Source organism: Cygnus olor, chromosome 8, assembly GCF_009769625.2.
Source record: "Cygnus olor isolate bCygOlo1 chromosome 8, bCygOlo1.pri.v2, whole genome shotgun sequence".
NCBI lineage: Eukaryota > Metazoa > Chordata > Aves > Anseriformes > Anatidae > Cygnus > Cygnus olor.
This window is the reverse complement of record NC_049176.1, coordinates 11004663-11028130: the sequence shown is the minus strand read 5'-3', so window position 1 is coordinate 11028130 and position 23468 is coordinate 11004663. Positions and strand designations below refer to the sequence as shown.

The 23468-nt window shown below is 58.5% G+C and overlaps 1 protein-coding gene across 14 annotated transcripts in view; it reads left to right on the top strand.

Annotated features, from left to right (window-relative positions):
• Window positions 1–23468, top strand: part of CACNA1E (calcium voltage-gated channel subunit alpha1 E) — a 112780-nt gene that overhangs the window by 76658 nt on the left and 12654 nt on the right. For 5 of the 14 annotated variants that reach the window (XM_040566368.1, XM_040566372.1, XM_040566377.1 and 2 more), the window contains exons 17-40: window positions 26–98; window positions 437–554; window positions 860–927; window positions 2074–2171; window positions 4514–4570; window positions 5593–6192; window positions 6292–6554; window positions 6777–6936; window positions 7322–7451; window positions 8006–8065; window positions 8344–8450; window positions 10377–10388; window positions 11888–11984; window positions 12927–13087; window positions 13438–13575; window positions 13998–14199; window positions 14349–14513; window positions 15176–15286; window positions 16134–16217; window positions 16306–16431; window positions 16601–16666; window positions 18344–18435; window positions 18532–18697; window positions 18854–18981. In XM_040566368.1, coding sequence (XP_040422302.1) covers window positions 26–98; window positions 437–554; window positions 860–927; window positions 2074–2171; window positions 4514–4570; window positions 5593–6192; window positions 6292–6554; window positions 6777–6936; window positions 7322–7451; window positions 8006–8065; window positions 8344–8450; window positions 10377–10388; window positions 11888–11984; window positions 12927–13087; window positions 13438–13575; window positions 13998–14199; window positions 14349–14513; window positions 15176–15286; window positions 16134–16217; window positions 16306–16431; window positions 16601–16666; window positions 18344–18435; window positions 18532–18697; window positions 18854–18981 — 3282 coding nt within the window. Of the gene's footprint in view, window positions 1–25; window positions 99–436; window positions 555–859; window positions 928–2073; window positions 2172–4513; window positions 4571–5592; window positions 6193–6291; window positions 6555–6776; window positions 6937–7321; window positions 7452–8005; window positions 8066–8343; window positions 8451–10376; window positions 10389–11887; window positions 11985–12926; window positions 13088–13437; window positions 13576–13997; window positions 14200–14348; window positions 14514–15175; window positions 15287–16133; window positions 16218–16305; window positions 16432–16600; window positions 16667–18343; window positions 18436–18531; window positions 18698–18853; window positions 18982–20848; window positions 20946–21753; window positions 23456–23468 lie in introns of those variants that run through there. The other 9 variants (XM_040566369.1, XM_040566373.1, XM_040566370.1 and 6 more) reach the window with 6 other exon arrangements.

Here is a 23468-nt window from a genome sequence, read left to right as displayed (position 1 = left end):
CCTGTTCTTGTCCTTGTGGTTCCAGGTTTAACTTCATTGACGGGACGCCGTCGGCCAACTTCGACACTTTCCCCGCAGCCATCATGACGGTGTTCCAGGTAGGAGCCGGGCTGCAAGGGGGCACAACCCGATGGCCTTGGGGCCATCCGCTCAGTGCTGAACGGGGCTCTTGAAAACAAACGGGTCCAGCTGCTAGGACATAACTCCCTCACTCCCTCTCCTACCACAAAACTGAGCAGATGGCTCTCTTCTCCATTATTATCAACTCTTCCAAGGTGGAAGAGTTTCCAAACCCTTCTGAGGAGACCCAAATCCCCAGCAAAGCCCTGTATCTTCTCCCTCAAGGCTGCCCTGTGTGCATGGGTGGGATGGGTGGAGGGTGTCCGGGTGACAAGAGGGTGGTCGGTGACCGACCTGCCGGCTTGCTTTCATGCAGATCCTGACGGGTGAGGACTGGAACGAGGTGATGTACAACGGCATCCGCTCGCAGGGAGGCGTTCGCTCGGGCATGTGGTCCTCCATCTACTTCATCGTCCTCACCCTGTTCGGAAACTGTATCCACCTGGCTGCTGTGCTTGTAGCAGGGGCAACCCCGCCTCATCTCCCTCCTTGGGGATACCCACCCCTCCCAACCCTCTGCTCCTCCCTCCTCTCCTCTGGTCCCACCGTGCATGGGGCAGCCCTGGGCACCCCGGGCGCAGAGGAGGAGCTGCCTGGAGATGTGCTGCGGGCAGGGCGGATGGGACGGGTCAGGAGTTTGTCCCTGAGCTGGCGAGGAGCCCCCAGGGCCACCTTCCTGTGGTGGCTGCAGATGCCCATGTCCTTACCGAGTGGCTTGTGCATCCTTAGCTGCCCACAGATACTCTGCTGAACGTCTTCTTGGCCATCGCAGTGGACAACCTGGCCAACGCTCAGGAGCTCACCAAGGTACGTCCCAGCTGCTCCTTTCTCTCCTTGCTGGTGGCAAGGATGGGTGAGCAGGGAAGGCACTGGCACCAGTGCCCGTGACCGTGCTTGCTCCAGAGCCAGGACCACCTTGTCCCTTAGCTCCGCCCACCTTGCAAAGAGGTCGGGCTCTCCAGGGACACCCACACCTCACATCGAGAGTAGCTTAGCTATTTCTCCATTTAAGCTCCCCAGCTTTGTTTGCGGTCAGATGGAGATAACCCTTATCTATCTGACGAGGACTGTTATTGCCGAGCACTCCGGAGGCGCCAAGGGGGGTCAGTATTTGCTCCCCATCTGCCTGCAGGGCAGCGGGGGTGATTCAGGATGCAATTTAGGATGGTGCCTGAGAAGCTTATTGGGCTTGGCTGCTTTTAAGACCGTGCTGGGGAATATTTGCGGAAGGCTGAAATGTTGGGGCACCCTTTGGGTGAAGTAGGCAAGAGCTGCAGGGGTCATTGCTGTTCTTCGAACGAGCCCAGTGATCCCACCCCGCTCAGATTTTGCACAGCTCGTGCCTGTTCCTCGGCTCCTGCGGGCTCACTGGGCAGCCCCCACGGGTAAATCCGACCTGTTCCCAGCAAACAGAACGGCGCAGGAGAGCGCAGGGTGCTCCCGTCCCCCTGTTCCCCCACGGTGGGTGCCAGGAGCTGCGGCTCAGGGGGAGAGGCTGGGCGAGCCCCCGCGGCATGCCGGCAGCACCAGTTCGAGGTGATGAGGTTTTTGGAGAGGCTGAATGTGCTAAGATGACTCCCAAGGACTTTTTTTTTTTTTGCTCTGGAGATGCAGCCAGGCTCGTTAAAGCTGTATGGTCTGTGCCGGGGTTGTCTGTGGGTCCCTGGCCTCCCGTTCTGTCTCACCCCACCCTGTGGCTGTGAAGGAGAGGCTGTGCTGGTCTGTGCCGTCCGGGGTCATTTTGGACCCGCAGGGTTCACTTCTCCAGGTAGCACTAACACCTTCGGTGAGATCCAGTGTGATGGGGAAATTGCATCCCCATGGCGTGAGATAAACGAAGGCTGTCTCTGTGCCTTTCTCTTGGCTCCTAAGGTAACCCCACCATCTCCAAGGGGTGCAAGTTCCCCAAAACGCCAGCCTCCCGCTAAGCAAACCCCTCCGTTTCCTCCGCAGGACGAGCAGGAGGAAGAGGAGGCCTTTAACCAGAAGCATGCCCTTCAGAAAGCCAAGGAAGTCAGCCCCATGTCCGCCCCCAACATGCCGGCTATCGAGTGAGTGACCCCACGAGCCCCTCAAGCCCCCTTCCCCTCCCCGGGGGCACAGAGGGGGATGGGAGGAGATGGATGTGCGCCCTCCGTGGGGCAGACACCAGGCCGCCAAAGCAGGTCCTGGGGCTGCCCCATGCTCCCTCACCTCCTGCATACAGCAGAAATCTCCCCAAAGAGGCTTCCTACCCCAAAACCTGAAGCTTAAATATGTGAGGTTGCTGCTAAGGGTGAGGGGAGAGGCCGGCGAGGAGGAGGGTGGGTGGTGATCGCTCCTGTGCAGCGTTTCTTTGTGGTGGGGCAGGGGGAGCAGCGGGTGGGGAGCAGGGGGTCCCGGCAGTGCCAAGGTCTGACCCCCCCCCCCGGCTGTAATGCAGTTACATGGGATGGAGCAGGCTTGCAAAATCGCATTTCATGGTAAGGGAATTTGATTTGGGGAAGGCAAAAATCCAAACCCACATGAAACCCTTGACACTCTGTTGAGGAGCCCTGCCTCTGTGTTGCAGCAGTAGAAAGTTCTGTTTTTCCTTCCTGGACACCTTTTTTTTTCTTTTATTTTGCCCTGTCATATGGTCTAAATCACATAAAACTTTGTAAGTCAACATTGGAACGAGGCGTTTTGATTTGTTTCCCAAAACAGTACACTTCGGTACGGCTGGAAGGATTTATTTTTTTATTTTTTTATAGAATCCCTTCCCAGAGAATTTTAGGTTTCATTATGCTTTGAAACCAAGCCAAGCTCACACACGGCTGCGTCTCTTTGAAAATTTGCCGAGAGAAACCCAGGCGAGCTCCAACCCGTGGGGATGGAGGAAGCAGCAAGGTTCAGCTCAGATTCTGGGGAGCTGCCTGAGCTCCTTGTCTTCCCAGGGATGGGATGCAATGGTCCCCCACCCTGCTGGCTTTGGGGTGGCACGAGTACCCGTAAGACCTGCCTGGGGGTAAAGAGATATTCATAATAAGAGAGAAAGCTCCCTCTCTTCCTTGCAAGCAGGATTTGGGGGGTTTATGGGAGAGATGGCAGAGTTTGTGTGTTGTGACCAGCTCACAGGCATTGTCTCTGGCTGCCAGTGTGAACACGTTGGATAAAGTGAGGAAATAAAGGGATTTAGGCTGCAGAAGGGGCTGGAGAAGGGAGAGATACAAGAGGAAGAGGCAGGAGATGGAATATATTAGGGTACTAAAGGATTTGCCCGCACATCCTTGCTAGTCTTCCTGCTGTTGTCACTTACAGCTGGCTAGGAAAGCAGATTATTTTTTTATGTTAATTTGTAGTTGTTGTTCCTGTGGCACTGAAATGGGAGACAGTGATATTTGCAGGTCTTTTTTCTAGTTCCTCCCCCTCCTCAGCGTCACTAGTTTCAGGGGCAGGGTAGAGGGATGCGATGCCCTGGGGGTGACGTTTTCCAGGATCGGTTCGGGTTCGGGTGCATGCAGATGGCTTCGGTGGGTCCCAGGTGTGGGCAGGTTCGGCGCACGCGTTCGTGCCGGCGGAGAGGTCCGGTTGCCGTCGGGAGGAGTGCTCCCACGTGGCCAGGCTGCCGTGGGTGGCTGCGGTGCAGATTGGAGCACGGCATGTGCGCACAGGCGTCCGTGGTGCAGATGGCTCGGGCTGCTCGGCGAGTGGGTGGCCAGATGGACGCACGCGGGTGCTGCGACGCGACGATGCCGCGCGGCCACTTGCTGCGGGGACGGTGGCAGGCAGCAGGCGTGCACCCTGAGCGTGGCACCGGGCTGTCCCTTCGCACCTATCTGTGATGGTGGAAGTCACCAGCAGGACCCCGCTGGGTGCTGGGGCTGTGGGTGCCCTGCAGGAAAGCAGCAGGGAGCGCCCCGACTCGCGTGCGTGAGCTCTGCGTGCACACGTGTGCTCAGTCGCATGCAGTTGGGGTGTATTTGCTCACAGCGCACATGCGGCGTTTGCAGAAAGCAAAAAATGTAAATCGCATGCAGATTTGCATATATTAGCTTCGTATCCCATTCTGTGGTCTCAGGGCAGCACACACGGTTGTGTAAATGTGTGGTGATGCTCTGAGCAGCTTGGGGTCGGCCTGACACATCACCTCTTCTGTCAAAGCACAGCGTGTAGCTGGGTAGGAGTGAACAGCTCTTCTTTCTGCACTTGAAAGAGCTGCTAAATTCCCGAGGACTGGGATTTCCGAGTGGCTGGCGAGGCAGCTTGCTTGGCCACGTCTCCCTTGCTCCCCAGACCAGATCTGCAGCCCCAGCGTGAGCACCGCTGCGTGCATCCCTCTGCCCAGCGGTGTGTAAGCCCCGGTGGGGTGTGCAAATTGGGCTGGCACAGGAGGGGTGCTGGGGATTGAACGGGTTTGTTTTTTCCTCCCCAGAAGAGACAGGCGCAGGAGACACCACATGTCGATGTGGGAGCCGCGCAGCAGCCACCTGTACGTGGGTCGCGTGTCCTCTGTGGCCCCCTGTGTTTATTTTGGGCAGCCCCTGCCCCGCCTGTGGGTGCCTCAGGGCGCTGCCCTGCACCCGTGTCCCTGCGTGCGCTCGTGGCTCTGTGCGTGCCGAGCCTCCGTGCCGTGTGTGTGTGCGTGTCGGTGTACCCGTGGGTGTGTACCGGCGTGTGCTCCGTGGGTGAGCAGTGTACGTGTGTGCACGTGCGTGTCTCTGTGTGTCGGGAAGGGAACGTCTGTCCTCGCCGGGGTGTCTGTGTACGTGTTTATGGCAGTGGAAAGGATCCGTTTACAACCCCAGAAGGCGCAGCTCCCCCAGAGCACACCCGCAGGAGCACAGAGGACCCCCGGACAGGCGGGCAGCCAACAGCTGTAGCCCCAAATCCTCGCACACGGGCTCCCCATGGGACGTGCCGGCTGCAGACCGAGCACAGGCAGGGAGGGGGGCTGTGTGCCCCACTGCAGACATCCCACTGTAGGGCAGAGAGTGGCACCTCTCAGTGAGAAAGCCAGCCTTGTACCTGGTGCCTTTTCCCTTTTTACTCTCCATCCCCATCCCATCAGCACTGCCACCCAAGCCAGGTCATCATTAGGGCAGCGATGCTCCAAAAAGGAGCCTGGCTCCGAGGAGCTGGAGGAGAAAAAACAACCCCAGTGCCTGGCTGCAGCAGGAGGACTTTGGCCACATTTTAAGTGGTGTCCCCAAGCAAGCAAGGGGACGGTGGTCACCACCAGGCTGGGATGGGGCAGAGGTCTTTTGGAGGGGCAGGGGTCCAGCTTCAGCCCAGTTTCCAGCCCCTGCCAGCACCAGAGGGATGCTGAAAGGCTAAAGGGGACTAAACCTTGGTGGCTGGGCAGGTGTTTGTGTCTCCAAGCCCCCTGTGTGCATCCCCATGTCTCGTCACCGGGGTGGTGGGTGCATGCAGCTGGGGTGCCGTGGGGTGAAATGCTGGCACCAGCGGGGGGCTCACGGCGCTGACCCCGCTCCCTGGCTGTCCCCGCTGCAGGCGGGAGCGGCGCCGGCGGCACCACATGTCGGTGTGGGAGCAGCGCACCAGCCAGCTGCGTCGGCACATGCAGATGTCCAGCCAGGAGGGCATCAACAAGGACGAGCCCCCGCTCATCAACCCCCACGCCAGCATCTTCCGACGCAAGAAACCGGGCGACGGCGTCGCCTTGGAGAAGTGCGACGAGGAGCAGGGCGGCAAGGGCGAGCGGCCGCCGGCCGAGGGTCCCGAGCAGCCGGCCCCGGGGACCAAGCCGGGCAGCGGGGAGGACAGGAGGAGCCCATCGCCCCGGGCCAGGCGGGACAAGGAGCTGTGGCACCAAAAAGCGTGCCACGGGAACTGCGAGCCGGGCGAGGAAGGGGCAGGAGGAGGCATCGAGGAGAGGGCGCGGATGAGACAGAGCCAGCGGCGCAGCCGGCACCGGAAAGCCAGGATGGAGGGGAAGGATCCGGCCCTGGGGAGCCGCTCGGGCAGCCAGGAGATGGGGCTGGAGGAGGCCGGCCCCACGGAGGGGGCGCAGGACGGGGACCGGCGCGGAGATGCTGCCACGGCACTGGACCTGATCCAGGGCGAGCCGGAGGCGAGCGGGGAGCCTGCCAGGTTTGTAGCTCGGGGTGGGGAAACTTGTAGCCCCCGTAACTCCTCGAGTCATTGCTTTCCACTTATCTTCTTGCACCTTTTTGTCCTTCCCTCCCACAGGACTAACGGGGTCCTTGCTGAGGAAGGGAGCCCCCCGGCAGCGGCACCCGAGCCCCCCCGGGGGCTGGAGGGCAGCCTGGGCGAGCAGGACTGCAGCAGCCCGGACACCAGCGAGCAAGCCCTGCTGGGGGGAGCGGCGCTGGGGGCCAGCCGCACCGTCAGCCGCAGCGAGCCCGACCTCTCCTCCGTCACCGCCAACACCGAGAAGGCCACCGAGAGCACCGCCATCATGATCGATGTCCAAGAGTCCGCTGTGGTACAGAGTGAGGACCCCTCTCTCTTTCCTGAGAGCCTTGGGGGGGAGTTTGGGGAGAGCAGAGAGCCGCTTGTGTGGCTTTTCCCATCCGTGTCCAATGGGTTGGGGTGCCCATCCCAACACCCCTTGCCTTCTCCTCCCCGGGTCCCCACAGCAGGGAGCAGGGCAGGGCTGGAGGCAGAAGCTGCCCCTCTGCCCGTACCTGGCAAAGGCTCTCGCTTTTCTGCAGTTAGCAACAAGACTGATGGGGAAGCCAGCCCCCTGAAGGAGGCAGAGAGCAAGGAGGACGAGGAGGAGATGGAGAAGAAGAAGCGGAAGAAGGAGAAGAGCGAGACGGGCAAAGCGATGGTGCCGCACAGCTCCATGTTCATCTTCAGCACCACGAACCCGTGAGATTTTTTTTATTTTTGGCCTTTGTATTCGGGGCTAGGGAGGGCTGTGAGGGGACAGACGCCTATCCTTCATGGAAAAGAGGTGATACCTTTGGGAAGGGGGCTGAATATCTCCCAACAACCTGGTTAACGGTGTCCTTCCCCTGCCCGAGAGAGCTCTCCCCCTGTGCCAGCTACGCTCATTGCTTCCTCTGGACTGTTGGGTGCTAGCTGTGATTTTATTTGATGCTTGTTGCACACCCCTCCATTTTTCTGCCACCCCTTTGCTATGACCCTGCTCCAGGAGCCTGTACCAATAAGGTCACTAGCCGGGAACGTGGGGTGGGGTTTGCGTGCACGGGGCATGCCGGTGGCTAGTGGGTCGGGCGCTGTCTCGGCGCAGGGTGCGCAGAGCCTGCCACTACATCGTGAACCTGCGCTACTTCGAGATGTGCATCCTCCTGGTCATCGCCGCCAGCAGCATCGCCCTCGCGGCCGAGGATCCCGTCCTCACCAATTCTGACCGTAACAAGGTGACTGCAAGCCCCCTGTGATCCCCAAACGAGAGGGACACCTCCCTGTGCACCTCCAAAATCGGGGTGGTGTCGCGGTGATGTTTGGGGATGGGCTGCTGGTGGGCTCTGAGGTGCTGTGTCTGGGCTGGGGGAGAGCAAATGAGAGGGTGGGAACAATGAGGCAGGAAAGACATGGGTTTGGTGTGAAAAAGGGGTGTTTGGGGTTTGGCAGTGAGAGGTAAAACTGAGCTGGAGCGGCACACGTGGCCACAGGGACGGCTCGTGCCCTCGGCAGCATCTCGGAGGTGGGCAGGTTGGAAGGGGCAGAAAAAAAGGGAAAGCTGAGCAACTCCAATGGGCAAATCCCCCTCGGCCTTCAAGAAGATATTGCAGTGGTCAGGGGCCACATAGGACCGCAGCCTCATGGGGGGAAGGATGTGCAGGACACGAGGATGTAGAGCCCAGGGGTCCGGAGCAGGGCTTTGTCCAGTCACGTAGCTTAAAGTGGGGAGATACCGATGTGTCCAGGGACTGGTTCCCCCCTTGGCAGCACTCATGCCCTCTCTCCGCAGGTCCTGAGGTATTTTGACTACGTTTTCACGGGGGTGTTCACCTTCGAGATGGTTATCAAGGTAAGAGGAGGCTGTGCTGGTGGCAACAGGTCCCACAGCATGCTTGCTGCAGGGGGGTGGCTCACAGGGGAAATAGCTCAGTTTTCAGTTCTGGTCCTAAATGTGGATGACAGAAATTTTAAAGCCCGATTCTTAGCAATAGGAGACAAGAGAGCTCAGCACCACTTATACCAGCCTCCAGACTCCCCCCACAACATGATGCTCCTTGATGTGTATCCTAGCTTGGCCGGGCGCTCGATGGCCATGTTGGTGATCTACCTGCTTTTATCCCCTCCCAGATGATTGACCAGGGCCTGATCCTGCAGGACGGCTCCTACTTCCGAGACCTCTGGAACATCCTGGACTTCATCGTGGTGGTGGGAGCGCTGGTGGCTTTCGCCTTGGCGTAAGTGGCCGTCGTCTTTTGGGCTCAGCCTCGGCTGGGGCGGGAGGAGGATGCGGCCACGTGGCATGGCTACAGGACCCTGATGAGTCTTGGGGGGATTCCTCAGTGCTCTGCTTTGGGAACGGCTCCTCACAGCAGTGCGCAAAGCCCAGCTGTACCTCTGGTAGCCAAAACTTGTGTAGCCTCAGAGGCTCGTTGCTCCCTGCTTGTCTAATACCGGTGAGCAAGGAGGCAGGAAGCGAGGGAGGAAAAGCAGTGGAGATGCTGGGAAGAGGTTGGTGGTGGAACTGGACCTGAAAGGGGCTGTTAATAATAAGGGAATGGGTGGCAGAAGTGGAGCTTTCACCTGCTAAGCATCCTCACCACGTATTTGGGCTTTGGTGCCAAGCAGAGGCTTGTGGCACCTGCGGGTCCTGCTCCGTAGGGGGGTGCCAGGGTGTGACGGTGCCTGTGTCGTGGAGGGGAAGTGTCCAGGGATGGGATTCATCCTGCTCTGAGCTCCTCCTCGCTGTGAGCCCTGATCCCCTGGGAGGACACCCCTTACACTGCGTGGTGGGCAGCATCGTGGCGTTTCACTGTCCCCAGCCCCCCTCCCGAGGGTTGGAGAGGTGCCCTCTGGCATGGGGCAGCTGAAGTCTCAAGGGGCCTGTGCATCTCCATGGATGTTTGCAGCAAACACACGTAACCTGTCCCTGTGGCGTGGCAGACACCGAGCTGCTCGTGCCATCAAGGAGGGCTCTTTATAATGTAAACCTGCACCATTGTCCCTCTCCCCCGTGTCCCCCGGTGGCTCCTGCTGGAGGAGATGATCTCATAAATTCGGGGGTGAGAGGAACAAAGGCACCACAGCGGTTTCCGATGGGTTTTGAATTGTGAAGCATTTATAAGAATGCCTGCATCTGCCATGAGGGCCCGGGAGTGACATGCTGCCACCCCCGGAGCCGTGGGGAGTCTGCGGCAACAACTGTCCCGACCTGCCTGGTTCATGGTCTGGGGAGAAAAACTCTCACAGGGCTCTTTGAATTCCTCTCCTTTTCTTCTGCCTTGCTAAGTTCTTTGGTACGGGGAGAACCGATGTCTCCCCAGGTGCCCATCTTCTCGTTGGCAGGCAAAGAGATGCCCGTGGGGTGGCTGATGCTATTAGGTGGCGAGAGCAGCTCGTGGGCAGCTCCAGCACCCACCGGCAGAAAATTATATAGGATGCTTTGGCATTGAATTGTATTTTCTGCCCCCTCTGTGGTTGTGTTTCCCCACAGCAGCTGTGGCTGCAGCAGGAGGTCTGCGGGCTGGCTTGTGGTGCCACCATCACACTCCTGCGGTGCCACCATCACCCCCTGGCCATCAGTGCCACCTCGAAATAAGAAATGAGCACGTGTCCACCCGTGTCTCTGGATAATGTTATAGTTTGCCCGCTGTCCACTCAGAGCCTGTGCATCGCGAGCAAGAGGCCGCCTGTGCCTGCCTCCCATTGGCAGCTCTCAGCACCGAGAGCTAATGCAGCAGCCCAAGTGCAGCCTAAATAAAAAGCCTGATACGCCGCTGTAAATCTCCAAAGAGCTGGAATTAAATTAGCTGGAATAACCGTAATCGTAACTAAAGACCCCGCTGGCTTTTGCCTCCCGTGGCACCCTCGGAGGAGGCATTAGCGGGCGGCTTTGCGGAGCTGCCAGGCTGTAAGACCTACGTTTGTGGGTTTGCAGCAGGTGGAGAGGCTGAGCAGCGGTCAGTGCCTGGCTCTTGCCACCTCCCCTGCACCTCCTCTGCTGGGCAGCCTTCTCCTGCACCGCCGGAGATGAGCCGGGCTGCCCGAGAGGGCCGCAGTCATCCCCGTGCAGCTCCCGTGATGCTTTCCTTACATTCTTTCTCTCTCTCCTCTCTTTTTTTCCCCTCTGTTCATGCTGTTCGGTGGCTCGGGATCTCCGGCAGGAATGCTTTGGGGTAACTATGCCACCTGAGTGTCTGTGGGGTGGGACCCTGGGCGGGGGGGGACACGGGGAGGGAGTGCAGGTGTCTGTCTGTCTGGCATCTGTGCTGCCCCTTATCTGCGTTCCTATTTGCCATTCCCCAAGATCTGAGCGCCCTGCTGTGCACCCTGCAGGTGCAGGAAGGGTGGAAGAACGGGCAGGATTTTCCTTGCAAGCAATGCAACTCCCTTCCTTTACAGGAGGATGCATTCACCACAGGTCACAGTGTCTGTGCACACCTCATGATGGTGGCAAGCACACCCAGGGGATGGAGAAAACACTGTTGGAGCTAAAGGCAGAGGGGTCTGCCCCAGACCCCCCTCAGATGCCCCAGCTGCACACCCAGGCCCAGCCACTGAGCAAAAATTGAGAGGTGGAAGGTGCAGAGCGGGTCCTGGAGCTGTTGGTGCAATCCCTTCCCACCCCTTTGTGAGGCCATGCTCCTGGGGAGGAGCATTAATTAGTGGTTTTGTTTAAATCTCTTAATGATTACATCCCTTATTGTGCTCCCTGTTGCATTAACCCTCACAAAGGAGCCGTGTAATTTGGAGTGTCTGGTGTTGTAAGTCATTTGCTTGGTGTTTTTTTGAGGGTGGTGATTTTTTTTGATATGACCTTCACCAGCACCTCTCTGCTCCATCCCAGGCTCCATCCCACAGGTTTAGCTAAAAGACAAGAAAAAACTAGCATTGTTGTTGGGATCAATCATCACATTTGAGAAATGAGGGTCGCGGGGGTGCCTTAGGGTTGTTTAGGAAGGAAGCACCACTGGGGAGCTCTGCCTCCCTCAGCTGGCTTGGGGTGGAGGCGAGCACGACCCTGACGTGGGGAGGGAGGAGAGGGCTGAGCTGATGGAGGAGCAGGCTGACCACATCAGGGGGCACTGATGGAAAAGGGCAGAAAGCCTTAGGATGAGGCATCTGTGCAAGCAAACCAAGCACAGAGCGGGTGCTGAATCCCGAGGTTGAACCAGGATGGAAAACCCTTGGCGAGGGACCTGCCTGTTGGTTTCATCCCTTATTTTACTGGGAATTTCTGGCAGGCAGCAGCAAAACCATTTGCAGCGGTGATGGCTTTTTGTGAGCCCCATCTGGAAATGTCCTGTGCCTGCAGGAGGGGTTGGGGACGTGGGGGCATGCAGCATGCCACCTGGCACCTCCTCACGGTAAGGGGATTCGTTAAGGTAGCCAAGCAAGCCCCAGCAAAGGTGCTAATCCTCCGGGGGAGAGGCGGGCTTTATTTTTCATCTCTGACAAGCGTGTGCATGGAAGGAGATGGGTTTAGGTGGGCTGAGCACTCCTTCAGCAGCACGCCTGAGACTGCTGCCCCATGCTGCGGCACGTGGCCCCCCTGTCCCTTCCCCTCCCCGTGCACGCGGTGGGGGCAGCTCTGAAAGCACCCAGCCCCGGGTCCCGAAGGTTATTGTGTCTCCGCTTCGTTTTTGGGTGCCTGCGCCTCCCTCCCACGCGGCAGGACCAACAAGGGCCGGGATATCAAGACCATCAAGTCCCTCCGTGTGCTGCGGGTCCTGAGGCCCCTGAAAACCATCAAGCGGCTGCCCAAGCTGAAGGTAACGCTGCCCGCCTCCGACGCTAATGTCGTGATTAAACAAGTCATTTCCAGGGCGTTTGCTGGGCTTTAGGAGCCCTGTTTCCAAACACGGCTCCTCTCAGACTGCTCCACATCTGGCGGTGCTGTGAGTTATTTAAAACAAGCCCAGCCGCAGACAGATCCAAGCCAGGTCCTTTGCCAGGGACATCAGGGCTGGCACGGAAAGCAGGCAGCAAAGCCCAGCTGCTCTGCTGGTGAAGTACACGGCCCTGGCTCTGGGAGAGCTCAGATCCCTCTCCAAAGTTCATTATCTTTCCCACCAGAGCAGCTCGCAAACAAGCCCAGATTTTGCATGCTGTGCTGTCCTCGTGTTACAGCAGAGGGGGGTTTCCCTGCTGAATAGCGGGGTAATTTATGCAGTGCAGGTAGGATCATGGATTTCCCTGCTTTAGCTGATGGGGTATGGAGCCAGAAAGGACTAAGAGACCAAGGAAGCCCTGAGTTATCCCCATAAAGGGATATTTGGCTGGTGGATGAGGCCCAGGGTGGCACCCCAGAGACAGAGTTTTTTGCCCCAGCTTTTCCTCCTGGTGTGTGAATGGACTTTGGCTCATGTCACTTCATTCCTGGACAATGCTGGACTGTGAAGCTCAGGGCTGAGAGCACAGCCCCAGAGCTTTAGGAACTGCTGCTGTTGCAGGCAGGGGCATTCAGTCTGCCTCGTTATCTGGGGCAATGCTGAGCAAAGAAATATTGATTAATTGGTTTTGGGCGCTGCTAATGGCATCATTGGGATGGTCCCTGTCTGCTGCCCTGGTTGTAGAGAGCACTGGAGGCTCTTTCCTCCTTCCTTCATCTCCTACTAGGAGTAGGAAATGTCTTCCACACGGTAGTGTTGAGGAAGATTTGGGTCCTGCCCTGTGCCAGGGCTGTTGGTTGCCCACGATGCCCTCTCCTGCAGGCTGTCTTCGACTGCGTCGTGACGTCCCTCAAGAACGTCTTCAACATCCTCATCGTATACAAGCTCTTCATGTTCATCTTCGCTGTCATTGCCGTCCAGCTCTTCAAGGGGAAGTTCTTCTACTGCACTGACAGCTCTAAGGACACGGAGAAGGACTGCATGTAGGTGCCCCGCTCGGTGGGCCTGATGCTGCCGACAGCTCTGGCAGAGGCAGGGTGCTGGGCGATGTCCCTTTGGGTAACCAGTGGTGGAGTCCTTGGTCACAGCTCGTTTTTGGCTGTAGTTTCTTGGGATGGGCGACGTAGGCCGAGTCCTGTCCCATTGCTGTGTATCAGCACTCAGCATCCTGTTCTGTCTTTCCTCCTCTCCCATTTCTTTGCTCCCCCCATTTCTTATCCAGCCTCTCCCCATCTGTGGTGTCCCCTCACCACACGCTGCCCCCAGGTTTAAAACCCCCCATCTCATGTCTGGCAATGTAAAGCAAGGCCACTGCTCTCTCCCAACCCTGCAGAGGGAACTACGTGGACCATGAGAAGAACAAGATGGAGGTGAAGTGCCGGGAGTGGAAAAGACACGAGTTTCACTACGACAACATAATCTGGGCATTGCTCACCCTGTTCACAGTCTCCACCGGCGAGGGTTGGCCCCAGTGAGTATTTTCTCTGTCATCTTCCCTTGAATGGGGTGGGCACATCCTGGTTGTGTTGGTTGGGTTAATAACTGGATATACCCAGGTGGGACTGATGGTAGCAGGGAGGAGAGGAGGGCTGAGAAATTAGGACAAGACAAAAGAGATTTTAACCCCTAGATGAGGTTGGGGTTAGCTTCTTCCTTAGAAAGTGAATGATGGATGATCCCTGCTCCTGCATGGCCATGACATATATATTAATTGTGGGTCAGTTTTAGCGTTGGCTTTAGGACCAGCCCTCTCTCCGTGCTCAGGAGAGCCTGGGACAGCACAGACAGCCCATGGCAGCTGGCTGCACGAGGTGGATCCCATGGGAAGTGCTGTACAGCGGCAGTCCCGAGGGACACATCTCTGGTTGCTCTTCTTCACCTGTCTGCCCACAGGGTGCTGCAGCATTCGGTGGACGTGACGGAGGAGGACCGCGGGCCCAGCCGCAGCAACCGCATGGAGATGTCCATTTTTTATGTCGTCTACTTTGTGGTCTTTCCATTCTTCTTTGTCAACATTTTCGTGGCTCTCATCATCATCACCTTCCAAGAGCAAGGAGACAAAATGATGGAGGAGTGCAGTCTGGAGAAGAACGAGGTACAGTCTGGGGAGGGTTTGGGACCTTGGGGCTCCCCAGGCATTTAAAAGGCTGGCCAGTGGTGCAAGTAACCCATAAAAGAAGTGTGGCAGCCATTGTCCCCTACGTCACCGTTGGTCAGGGTCTGACACACGTGATTTTGTTCCAGAGAGCCTGTATTGACTTTGCCATCAGTGCCAAGCCCCTCACACGCTACATGCCCCAGAACCGGCACACCTTCCAGTACCGGGTCTGGCACTTTGTGGTCTCCCCGTCCTTTGAGTACACCATCATGGCCATGATCGCGTTAAACACCGTGGTGCTGATGATGAAGGTGAGCTGGGCAGGGTCAGGCTTCCCTGCTTAGGGTGGCGGGGAGGAGGAAGATCAGATCCCATCCTGAATGGGACCAGAGGGTATTGAGCTTGTTCTTAGGAGACACTTTGAGGCAGAGCCTGAGCATCTTTTTGCTGCTTGACAAGGGTGTCAGCCTCAGCTCCTGGTGTCTTTAGCATGTGGTCCTCAGTGGCTGTGAGTGGTGATTGGTCCACTAGAGGACCAGTGCAGCTTTTCAGAGGGCTCTGAGAAGGTCCCTGCAAGTTTCCATGTCCAGGTGAAAAATTTGACCACGTAGTTTGCTTGTCCAAAGAGACTTGTTCTTTCCCAAGCCTGGGTTTGGGGGCTTTTCCACCTTACCACCATGGAAACTTGCTCTAATCCGCACTCCAGCTCTTGAAACTTCTAGAGAGAAGGAGTAAGAAAACTTCCAAATCCTGTAAAGAGTTATCGCTGCTGCAGGAAGATCTGCACTTATTCTGGGCTTCCTTCTCAGCAGCAGAGGCTGCTGTCCTGGGAGAGGGGTGGGGAGGGGATGAAGGAGGTGGTCTCAAGGCACCGTGGGCAAGGAGCAGGGGCCTGCAGGCCTTCCTGGGGACAGACGTCGGTCACAAGAGGCTGGTTGGTCCCCTCCGAGTTCGCAATGTCTGTCTCCATCAGTACTACTCTGCTCCGTACACCTACGAGCTGGCCCTGAAGTACCTGAACATTGCATTCACCATGGTCTTCTCCTTGGAGTGCGTCCTCAAGATCATTGCTTTTGGCTTCCTGGTAAGTGGCTGATCCTGTTGTTGACGAGGGCGTTAATTTGCACTTAGCATACCTCAGCCCTCCGGTTCACGGAGGGAAGGTGTTAATAACACGATGCCGGTGCCATCTATTTTGGGTCCCAGCCTGGGAGCTGCTTGCAGGCTGGCGGTTGGAACCACTTCTTTGGCTCCCGTTAGACTTCCCACTGCTAGATGCTGGTTTCTCAGTCAGCACAGACCTTCCAGGCTTCCCGGGCCAGCAGCCAGAGCTGCTGCAGGTTGTGAAGCCCGTGTCCCAAAGGGATCGGTCGGTTCAGCCTGCAGCAGCAGGCATCCTGCGGCCAGAGCTTGGCGCTGCTCAGCTTTAAGCAGATTTCCACTGCTGCGGGTGGGTGTTGTGCTGGGGGAAGCCATGCTGCAGGACTTTTTGCCTCGTTTCTGCCATGCTTGGGGCACGGACCACGTACTGGGCAGCCCCTGTTGCCACCGTGCCGGTGGCAGCGGTTCCTTGTCCCTGAGAGCCACCGGGTGCCCGTGCGTTGAGCCAGACCTGACCAGCAGCGAGACCTCTCCATCTAATTCCCGGTCCTCAAGTCCCCAGCTGCTCTTTTAAGCCCCGGGCTGCTTTTTCTTTGCAACCCTTGGAGGACACAGCATCCTTGTGGCCACGGGGGTCAGTGTGACGAGTTATTGCCACCTGTGGCCACCAGCAGGCTGGGCATCCTGGTGCCAGAGCAGCCCGGGAAGGGATCCGTGCGTACCTCCCATGAGCTCTGCGCTGGGAAGGAAGGCTTTTCCCACGTCCCAGCGCCCTTCAGACTGGCCACCCCGATCTCAAATCCACCCTCCCTCTCTCCTTCCTCCCACAGAATTATTTCCGGGACACCTGGAACATCTTTGATTTCATCACCGTCATCGGCAGCATCACGGAGATCATCCTGACGGACACCAAGGTGACAGGCACGGCCTGGGCTGGGGGGCGCTGGCAGGGCTGGGGTGGCTCCTGCCTTCCCCTGACCCCCTCCTCCCCTCTGCTCCCAGCTGGTGAACACGAGCAGCTTCAACATGAGCTTCCTGAAGCTCTTCCGAGCAGCTCGGCTCATCAAGCTGCTGCGCCAGGGTTACACCATCCGCATCCTGCTCTGGACGTTCGTGCAGTCCTTCAAGGTAAGTTCCCCGTGCCCGGGGCTCCTGGGGGTGCTACTCCCCGGGCCTTGCTGCCCTGCTGGCTCGCAGGAGAGATGGTTTGGAGCAGTTTACCTGCTCGCTGCTCTTTCTGTGTGCCTCTGGAGCTGGACCTGAGCTGAAGGAGATGACTCATGTGCTTCCCTCGCAGGCTCTCCCCTACGTCTGCCTCCTGATCGCGATGCTTTTCTTCATCTACGCCATCATCGGGATGCAGGTGGGCACGGACAGCTTGGCGCGCAGCCCTCCGGCACGGCCGTGTGCTCAGCACCACGCTGCACGGCAGCCAGCCCGGGTGCCCAGGGGGGTCCCAGGGGGTGGGAGAGCTCGTTCAGGAGCCGCAGAGACGCATGTCCTGTGGCACTGCTGGGACCCCAGATGCCCTCCTCCCCTGTACCCCTGGGGACATGGGGGCTCAGCTGGGCACCCTGTGTGGCAGCTGCTCCCAAATCACCACCGCTTTGTTCCACAGGCATTGTGCTTTTAGGGGTTGTACCCAATAACCTCTAAAACCAAAGGGACCATGCCATGGCCACCCGCAGCCATGCACCCACCCATCCCTCCACGTAGGGTTTTTGTGGGCTTGATGCTGGTGGGATCCTGATTTTAGGGCCCTGCAGTGACCTACCACGGGGAGGTATGTGGAGCCATGAGCTCCCCACACTCCAGCCTGGTGCAGAAGCGGCACGTGAGTGAAAGCTCCCGGTCAAACACGTGCTGGCGGGGCTGGCTCGGTGACTAAGCCCCACGCTGAGGATCTCACAAAGCATCTCTGCTCACGCTCGGGGTTTGGAGCCGCCGGGTGAGCAAGCCACCGCGATAACGAACGCGCTCAGCGCTAGGAAGGGCTGGGGAGGGGAGGGAGCAGATTTTGGGGAGTGGGCAGCGTGGTCGCCTCCGGCTCGGGCTGCTTGGCAGCGCTGGTGTTTGGTCTCCTCCCGCCCCGAGAGTCGCGTGGCTGCTCTTGTCCCACACATCCCAGCACCGGCTCCAGGTGTTCTCCGCGCTAAACAACTGCCATCTGACTCAGCCCCCCTCCCTGCCGTGTGGTAGTATTTGATTTATTTTATTTTTTAACACTATTGTGAACAAATCCCCAAGCAGTAAAGTCTGTGGGCGTTATTTGAGCAAAATAGCTGGAGGCAGAAAATATTCTACAATTACACATTGCAAAAAAACCTGTACAGGGAAAAAATACTCTGCAGTTGGTGTATTTTTAGATTCATGGAAAGTGGAATAAATATTTAACAGTAATAACGGCACATTTTTCCAGTTTGAGGCACTTTGCGAATGTTCGTTGTCCTATTGTGGCCTTGGCTGTGGGTCATTGTTAGGCTATTGCCCAAATCTGGGGCTTCGTTGCCTCTTTTGGCCCTGGGGACCTCCTGGGAAGGGCCCAGAGCTGGTAGTCCCCAGTGTCTGTCCGTCTGTCCCTTGGGCACTGAGCGTTTCCCCACCCTCTTCATGCCACTGTGCCCGACCCCAGCATCACGGGTCATCTCCTCTCAGTGGGAAAAGCTCCTGGGGGCTTTCATCCGTAACCCACCACTGCCTCAGGACCACAGCACCCACGCAGGGTGGTGGGACTCATCCCTGTGCCCCCAGTATGCTGGGACCCACGTGGCGCTCGGCTGTTGCACAGTGGCCAAATTCAGCTCATCCCAGACCCCCTGCCCTCCCATTTCCATGGCAGCTCGGCCTCCGGCAGCCTCTACCACCTCCTGTCCTTGCTGGCCAGGATTTGTGCCCACATGCCCTCAAGGGGCTGCTTCTCCACCTGGGCTCTGGGGCAGGATCCGTCCGGCAGCACATCGTGCGCCCCGAGCCAAGGTGGGCGCACAGCCGCTTCCCTGGCACCGGCAGTGTTGCCTGAACCTTTTTCTCCCTCCGGCAGGTTTTTGGCAACATCAAGCTGGATGAGGAAAGCCACATTAACCGGCACAACAACTTCCGCAGCTTCCTGGGCTCCCTCATGCTCCTCTTCAGGTAGGGAACCACAGGTGGGGGGCTGGCGGTGGGGGGACTTCTTCCCCACTCCATCCTGCCTGCCGTGGGGTGCTGAGCACGGTGCCTTGGGTGCAGGAGTGCCACCGGGGAGGCATGGCAGGAGATCATGCTGTCCTGCCTGGAGGGCAAGGGCTGCGAGCCGGACACGACAGCAACGTCTGGGCAGAACGAGAACGAGCGCTGCGGCACCGACCTGGCCTACGTTTACTTCGTCTCCTTCATCTTCTTCTGCTCATTCCTGGTGAGTTCCCCGGCCCCGTGCTGTGCCACCCGCTGTGCTTTCTCGGTTCCTCGTTTAATTCCATCTCACCCTGACTTCCCTTCCTTCTCTCTCCCTTCCCTTTTCTGCTCCCTCTCCCATTTCCCTTTCTCTATGCCCTTTTTCCCCCTCGCCTAGATGCTCAACCTGTTCGTGGCCGTCATCATGGACAACTTCGAATACCTGACCCGCGATTCCTCCATCCTGGGACCTCACCATCTGGATGAGTTTGTCCGGATCTGGGCAGAGTATGACAGAGCAGCGTGGTATGTAGCCAGCTCCTTCTCTCCCAGGCAGCCTCTCAGAGCTGGTTTTGAGCAGTGTCTCTGTCTGCTGCTGCTGAAACCCGGCTGCGATGCCCAGGGCAAGGCTGCTCTCGCTCACAGTCCTTACAAGGGTAGCAGCCGGTTCCCACGATGCCTGGTGGCACGGACACCTTAGCTGAGAGCCTGAAGACGTTCATGGCTCACCGTGGTGTTTATCCCGAGAGCTGGAGGCTCCTGCTCCCCCTCTCCTCCCCTGCCATCCCACGGGCAGGTCCCTCTCAGCATCCTCCCCAGCCTCTGCCCGAGACAGCCTCCATGGCTGGGTCCCCAGCGCACCCGGCTCCTGTTGGGGCAGGGCAGAGGGTGGCTTGTCCCAGGCCTTGGGGACATGCTGGGGGCTTGCTGTGCTCCTGCCAGGTCATCTATGGAGGAGCTTATTTGGAGAGTTTTTGAGGGGTCTGGGGATTTGCAGAGGCTGGGCACAGGCTTGCCTTTCCCCCGGCCAGTCCCCACCTCTTCAAGGGGCGCGTGGTTGCCAGCCCCAGCACCTTGAGGGTGGCTTGTGCCACTCCCAGCCTGGGGACAGCCTCTGTGGAGCCGTGTCCTATCACCACCGTGCCAGGCTGATGTTAGCTCAGCACCCTCGGCAGACACGTGTTCCCTTTGGAGACCTCGCCCCCACTGCTGGCCTCCTGCCTCATGAGAGGCCAGCTCCAGCCACGGTTTCATTTTTTATCTTTTTAAGCCTAAATCCATAATCTGGCCCAGGAGACTGTCCAGGACAGTCACTGAGGAAGCCCACCTCTGATTTCTGAGCAAACCACGGTGGTTAGGGGCCATGCACGGGAGCCGGTGGTGTTGGGGCCACTGGGGCAGCCCCGGCACCCGCTGTCGGGTGAGGAACGGGTGAGTACATCCCCAGGGGTCCCGGCACCCATGCAGGGCAGCAGCTCTCAAAGGAAGGGTCTTGAGGGGACAGCACGCGGGTCCGAGGCCAGGCAGGCTCAGGGACTGGCTCTGCCCAGACGGTTGGCTCAGCGATGGAGAGGGGACGGGAGGAGAGCGAGGAGAAACCAGAGGCAAAGAAGGGTAGGACAGTAGTGCTGCTGCTCTTTGCCTCCTCGTGCACTTTCCCTCCCAGCTTGTCCAAGGATGCCCAGGAGGCTGCAGCGCGCTGCACCTCAGCACGGCCCCCGTGTGCTTCCCAAAAGGCCTCGGAGCTGGGGCCGGGGGCTCAGCACCCCTGCGCCTGGCCCTGCCAGCTCCTGCATCAACTGCTTTGTTATTCCAGCGGATACGGGCCGTATCCTGCTGTGACAACAAGCGGGCCTGGGTCTGGGGGAAAAGGGGTGCGTGTACAGGATAATAATGTGTACCCTTGGCAGAGTGTGCTCTGGTGAGAGATCTAGGTGCTAGTGCCAGAGCCACCGGTCACATTATGTCTCCCTGCCTCGGGGTCCCCAGACACCGGAGATAGGATTCACTCGGCTGCCGGCCTCCCGGGCCCTCGGGAGGAGCAGAGAGCTGGTGGCACGGGGGAACACGGCTCCACCAGCAGGGCTCATGGCCCAAACCGGCTGCAACCCCCCCCCCGCCCCTAAAATCCCAGCCCCATCCCACCACCAGGTGTCGGTGGCCGGGGCCACGTGGGGCAGAACGAGGAGGCGTGAGCAGGCCCGTGATGGAGAAGGCGGCCGCCGATGCTCCCAGCTTTTCCCCTCTCTGGGTCTGACAGAGCCAGAAGGAGAAGAGCCATGCCCCCCCGGGGGCCTTGCCCCGCAGCTGGTCCTAGTCCCCCTGGTTAAGCTCTCCACCCTCTCCTCCACCCTCTCAGTGTCCTATTAACCCACCTGTGCTTCCTTTGCAGCGGCAGGATCTCGTATAAGGATATGTACAAATTAGTACGGGTGATCTCGCCTCCTCTGGGCCTAGGAGAGAACTGCCCCTACAGGGTGGCGTGCAAGGTTTGCCTCCCAGTCCTCCGCCACAACCTGGCCACGGGACGCACCATCCACCCCTCCTTCCCCCTGCTCCACCGCCACCACGCCTCCCGAGGGAACCCTCACGTTGCTTTCCTTCGAGTTTAAAGAGGTCCGCGGCCTCCCAGGGCCAGCAGCTGTCCCCCCCAGGGGGGGCCCGGAGCCTCCTGGGGGGGTTTGGGGGTGTTTGATAAATTGCACTGCCCCCAGCCAGCCCCGGCCCCAGCGGCGCAGAGCCCCCCAGCTCCGCTGGGACGCGTGACACCGTCCCTGCTCGGTGGCATCAGTGGGACCAGGGCTTTTCCCCCCGATGCCTGTTTGTAAAGGGGGCTCAGGTGTGGTGTGCTCCTGGGGATGGAGGGAACTGGGGATTTTGTTGTATGGGAGAGGGAGGGTGGGATGCCAGGGTGACCCCTCTCCCCATAGGACATCTGGGGACGTCCCGTGGCACCCGGATGACATGCGGCCACCTCTCAGGGAGCCGGGCTCTTGTGCATCGTACCCGTGGCTTGCCAGCCCTGCTGGGAGGAGGTGTGGGGGCACTTGTGGGGCCAGGCTGGCTCCATGGAGTCTGTCCCAGCCCCAGCCTGGGCTGCACCTTTCACCTGGGGGCCAGCAGCCACCTGGGCTCCTTCCTGGCCTCTGGAGCTCAGCTCTTCCTCTGCTTGAGCCGGCTTCTCAGCCCTGAGTCAGGGCAGTGGTCTGACCTCCTTGTGCATCACTGCACCTTCTTTTATGTTTTTCCTTGGGGTGGCAACTGAGCAAAACCCTGTGCCTGCTGCCTTCTTCCTAGTGCCATGACACCCATCTCCATGGCATGAAAAGCTGAACCGCAGAGCTCTTCCTTCCTCTTCATCCGTCAGGCATCCGTGATGTGTGAGGGAAGCTCAGGCACCCCTGGCCTGCAGCCTTCATCCTGCGAGGGAGGCGTGCCTCACCCCACATACCCCCACAGTGGGTCGGTGCCCGAAGTCTTACGGGATGGGCTGGCACCAGGAGCAGGGCAGAGGAAATGAGACACGATCATCTAATTTATGAAGATGGGTTTAGGGAAAGGTGGGCAGTTCTTGCAAGACACTCAGACGTCTCAGCCCCTCAAGGATGGGGTCCCTGCACTCTTTCCACTCTTCTCTGCTGCCTTCCTGGCAAAGGCTGGGGCTGTGCTGAGGTCCCGAAGACAGAAGACACCTTCAGGAGGATTTCCTTCTCTTTGTCAGTTGATGGCAGGGCTTAACTGGAAAATGCTGCTCCCCAAAGCTGGGTAACCTGGTGCTCGCAGGGTCCCTGGAAGCTGGGAACTCTGCAGCAGCCAGGGCTCGCTGCTGGCTCCGTGCAACGGACGGGCAGGGAAGGTGGGGATAAATCAAGGAGAGGCAGGGAGTGAGACACGCTTCTGCTCACACGTGAGGGAAGCCACATCCTTCCAGCCTTCTCTTCCTCGTGTACCATGGTGTCCTCCCCGAGCACATGGCATTTCAAGGACCTGAGAGATTTTCAGGGGTTCCTACTGGCCTGGAACAATTCCCAAAAGGGAACTGATGAAGAAGGAAAACCCACGTGGACATCACACTTTTGCCACCATGGACCAAATCCCCAAATGCCAACCCAACTTGCTCATCTTGCAGTTTGGTCAGCCTGCCCCTCACAGTGCACAGGTTCCTGGCGGCAGCAAGAGCCCTAATTTCCAAAATAATGTAAGAGAGCAAGCCCACACCCCTTTCCTACCAGGCTATTTGACAACAAATGCTAGCAGAAAAGGCACAAATGTGTCTGTGAAGTGGGGGACAGGATGCTCTGGACAAGATGGTGCCTGGGCATCCTCAGGATGCTGCATAGGGGTGCAGCAGGGTGTGGAAGTGTATCTGCCAGGCCATCTGCGGGTGGGGGGACATTGATGCAGAAAGCCTTCCTGTGGAGATCCAGCAAACTGTCCTTATGCTGGGGAGAGCAGGTCTTGTAATTGCATCTTGTTGGGAATGCCCCGACAACCAGCTCCACTCCTTGGGGTTCTCCTTGCCTTTCTTCAGCCCCTTCTGCCTCTGGCAGTCAGGCAGAAATGAGCCAAGAAAGCAGGCATCGCTTCTGCTGTCTGCAAGCATCCCTGGAGATGGCCATGGGTCAGGCACAGCAGAGATGTTCCACGGGCGTTCATGTCCCTACGGACATCTGCTCCTGAACCTGCTCCCTCACCACTCCGTATTCCTGTGCTCTCTTCCCAACAGCAAGCAATGGCACGGTTATGGTCATTTCCTACCTATGGGAGGACAGATCTGCCCTAAATTTCCTCCTCCACGGGGACGTGGTGTCTGGGCACAGCGCAGATTTAAGGCGTCTGCTCCGGGCAGATGCAGAGCGTGCAGCCCATCTGAGAACAGTGCAGTCCTCATGCAGTATTTGCTGGGGTTTGCTGCAAACTCTTTATTTTCACAGGAATCTGTTCCTCCTTCGTCGTGCAGGGAATCTCAGCACACAAGACAAACCTGACATATGCTGTGGGTGCTAAAATCT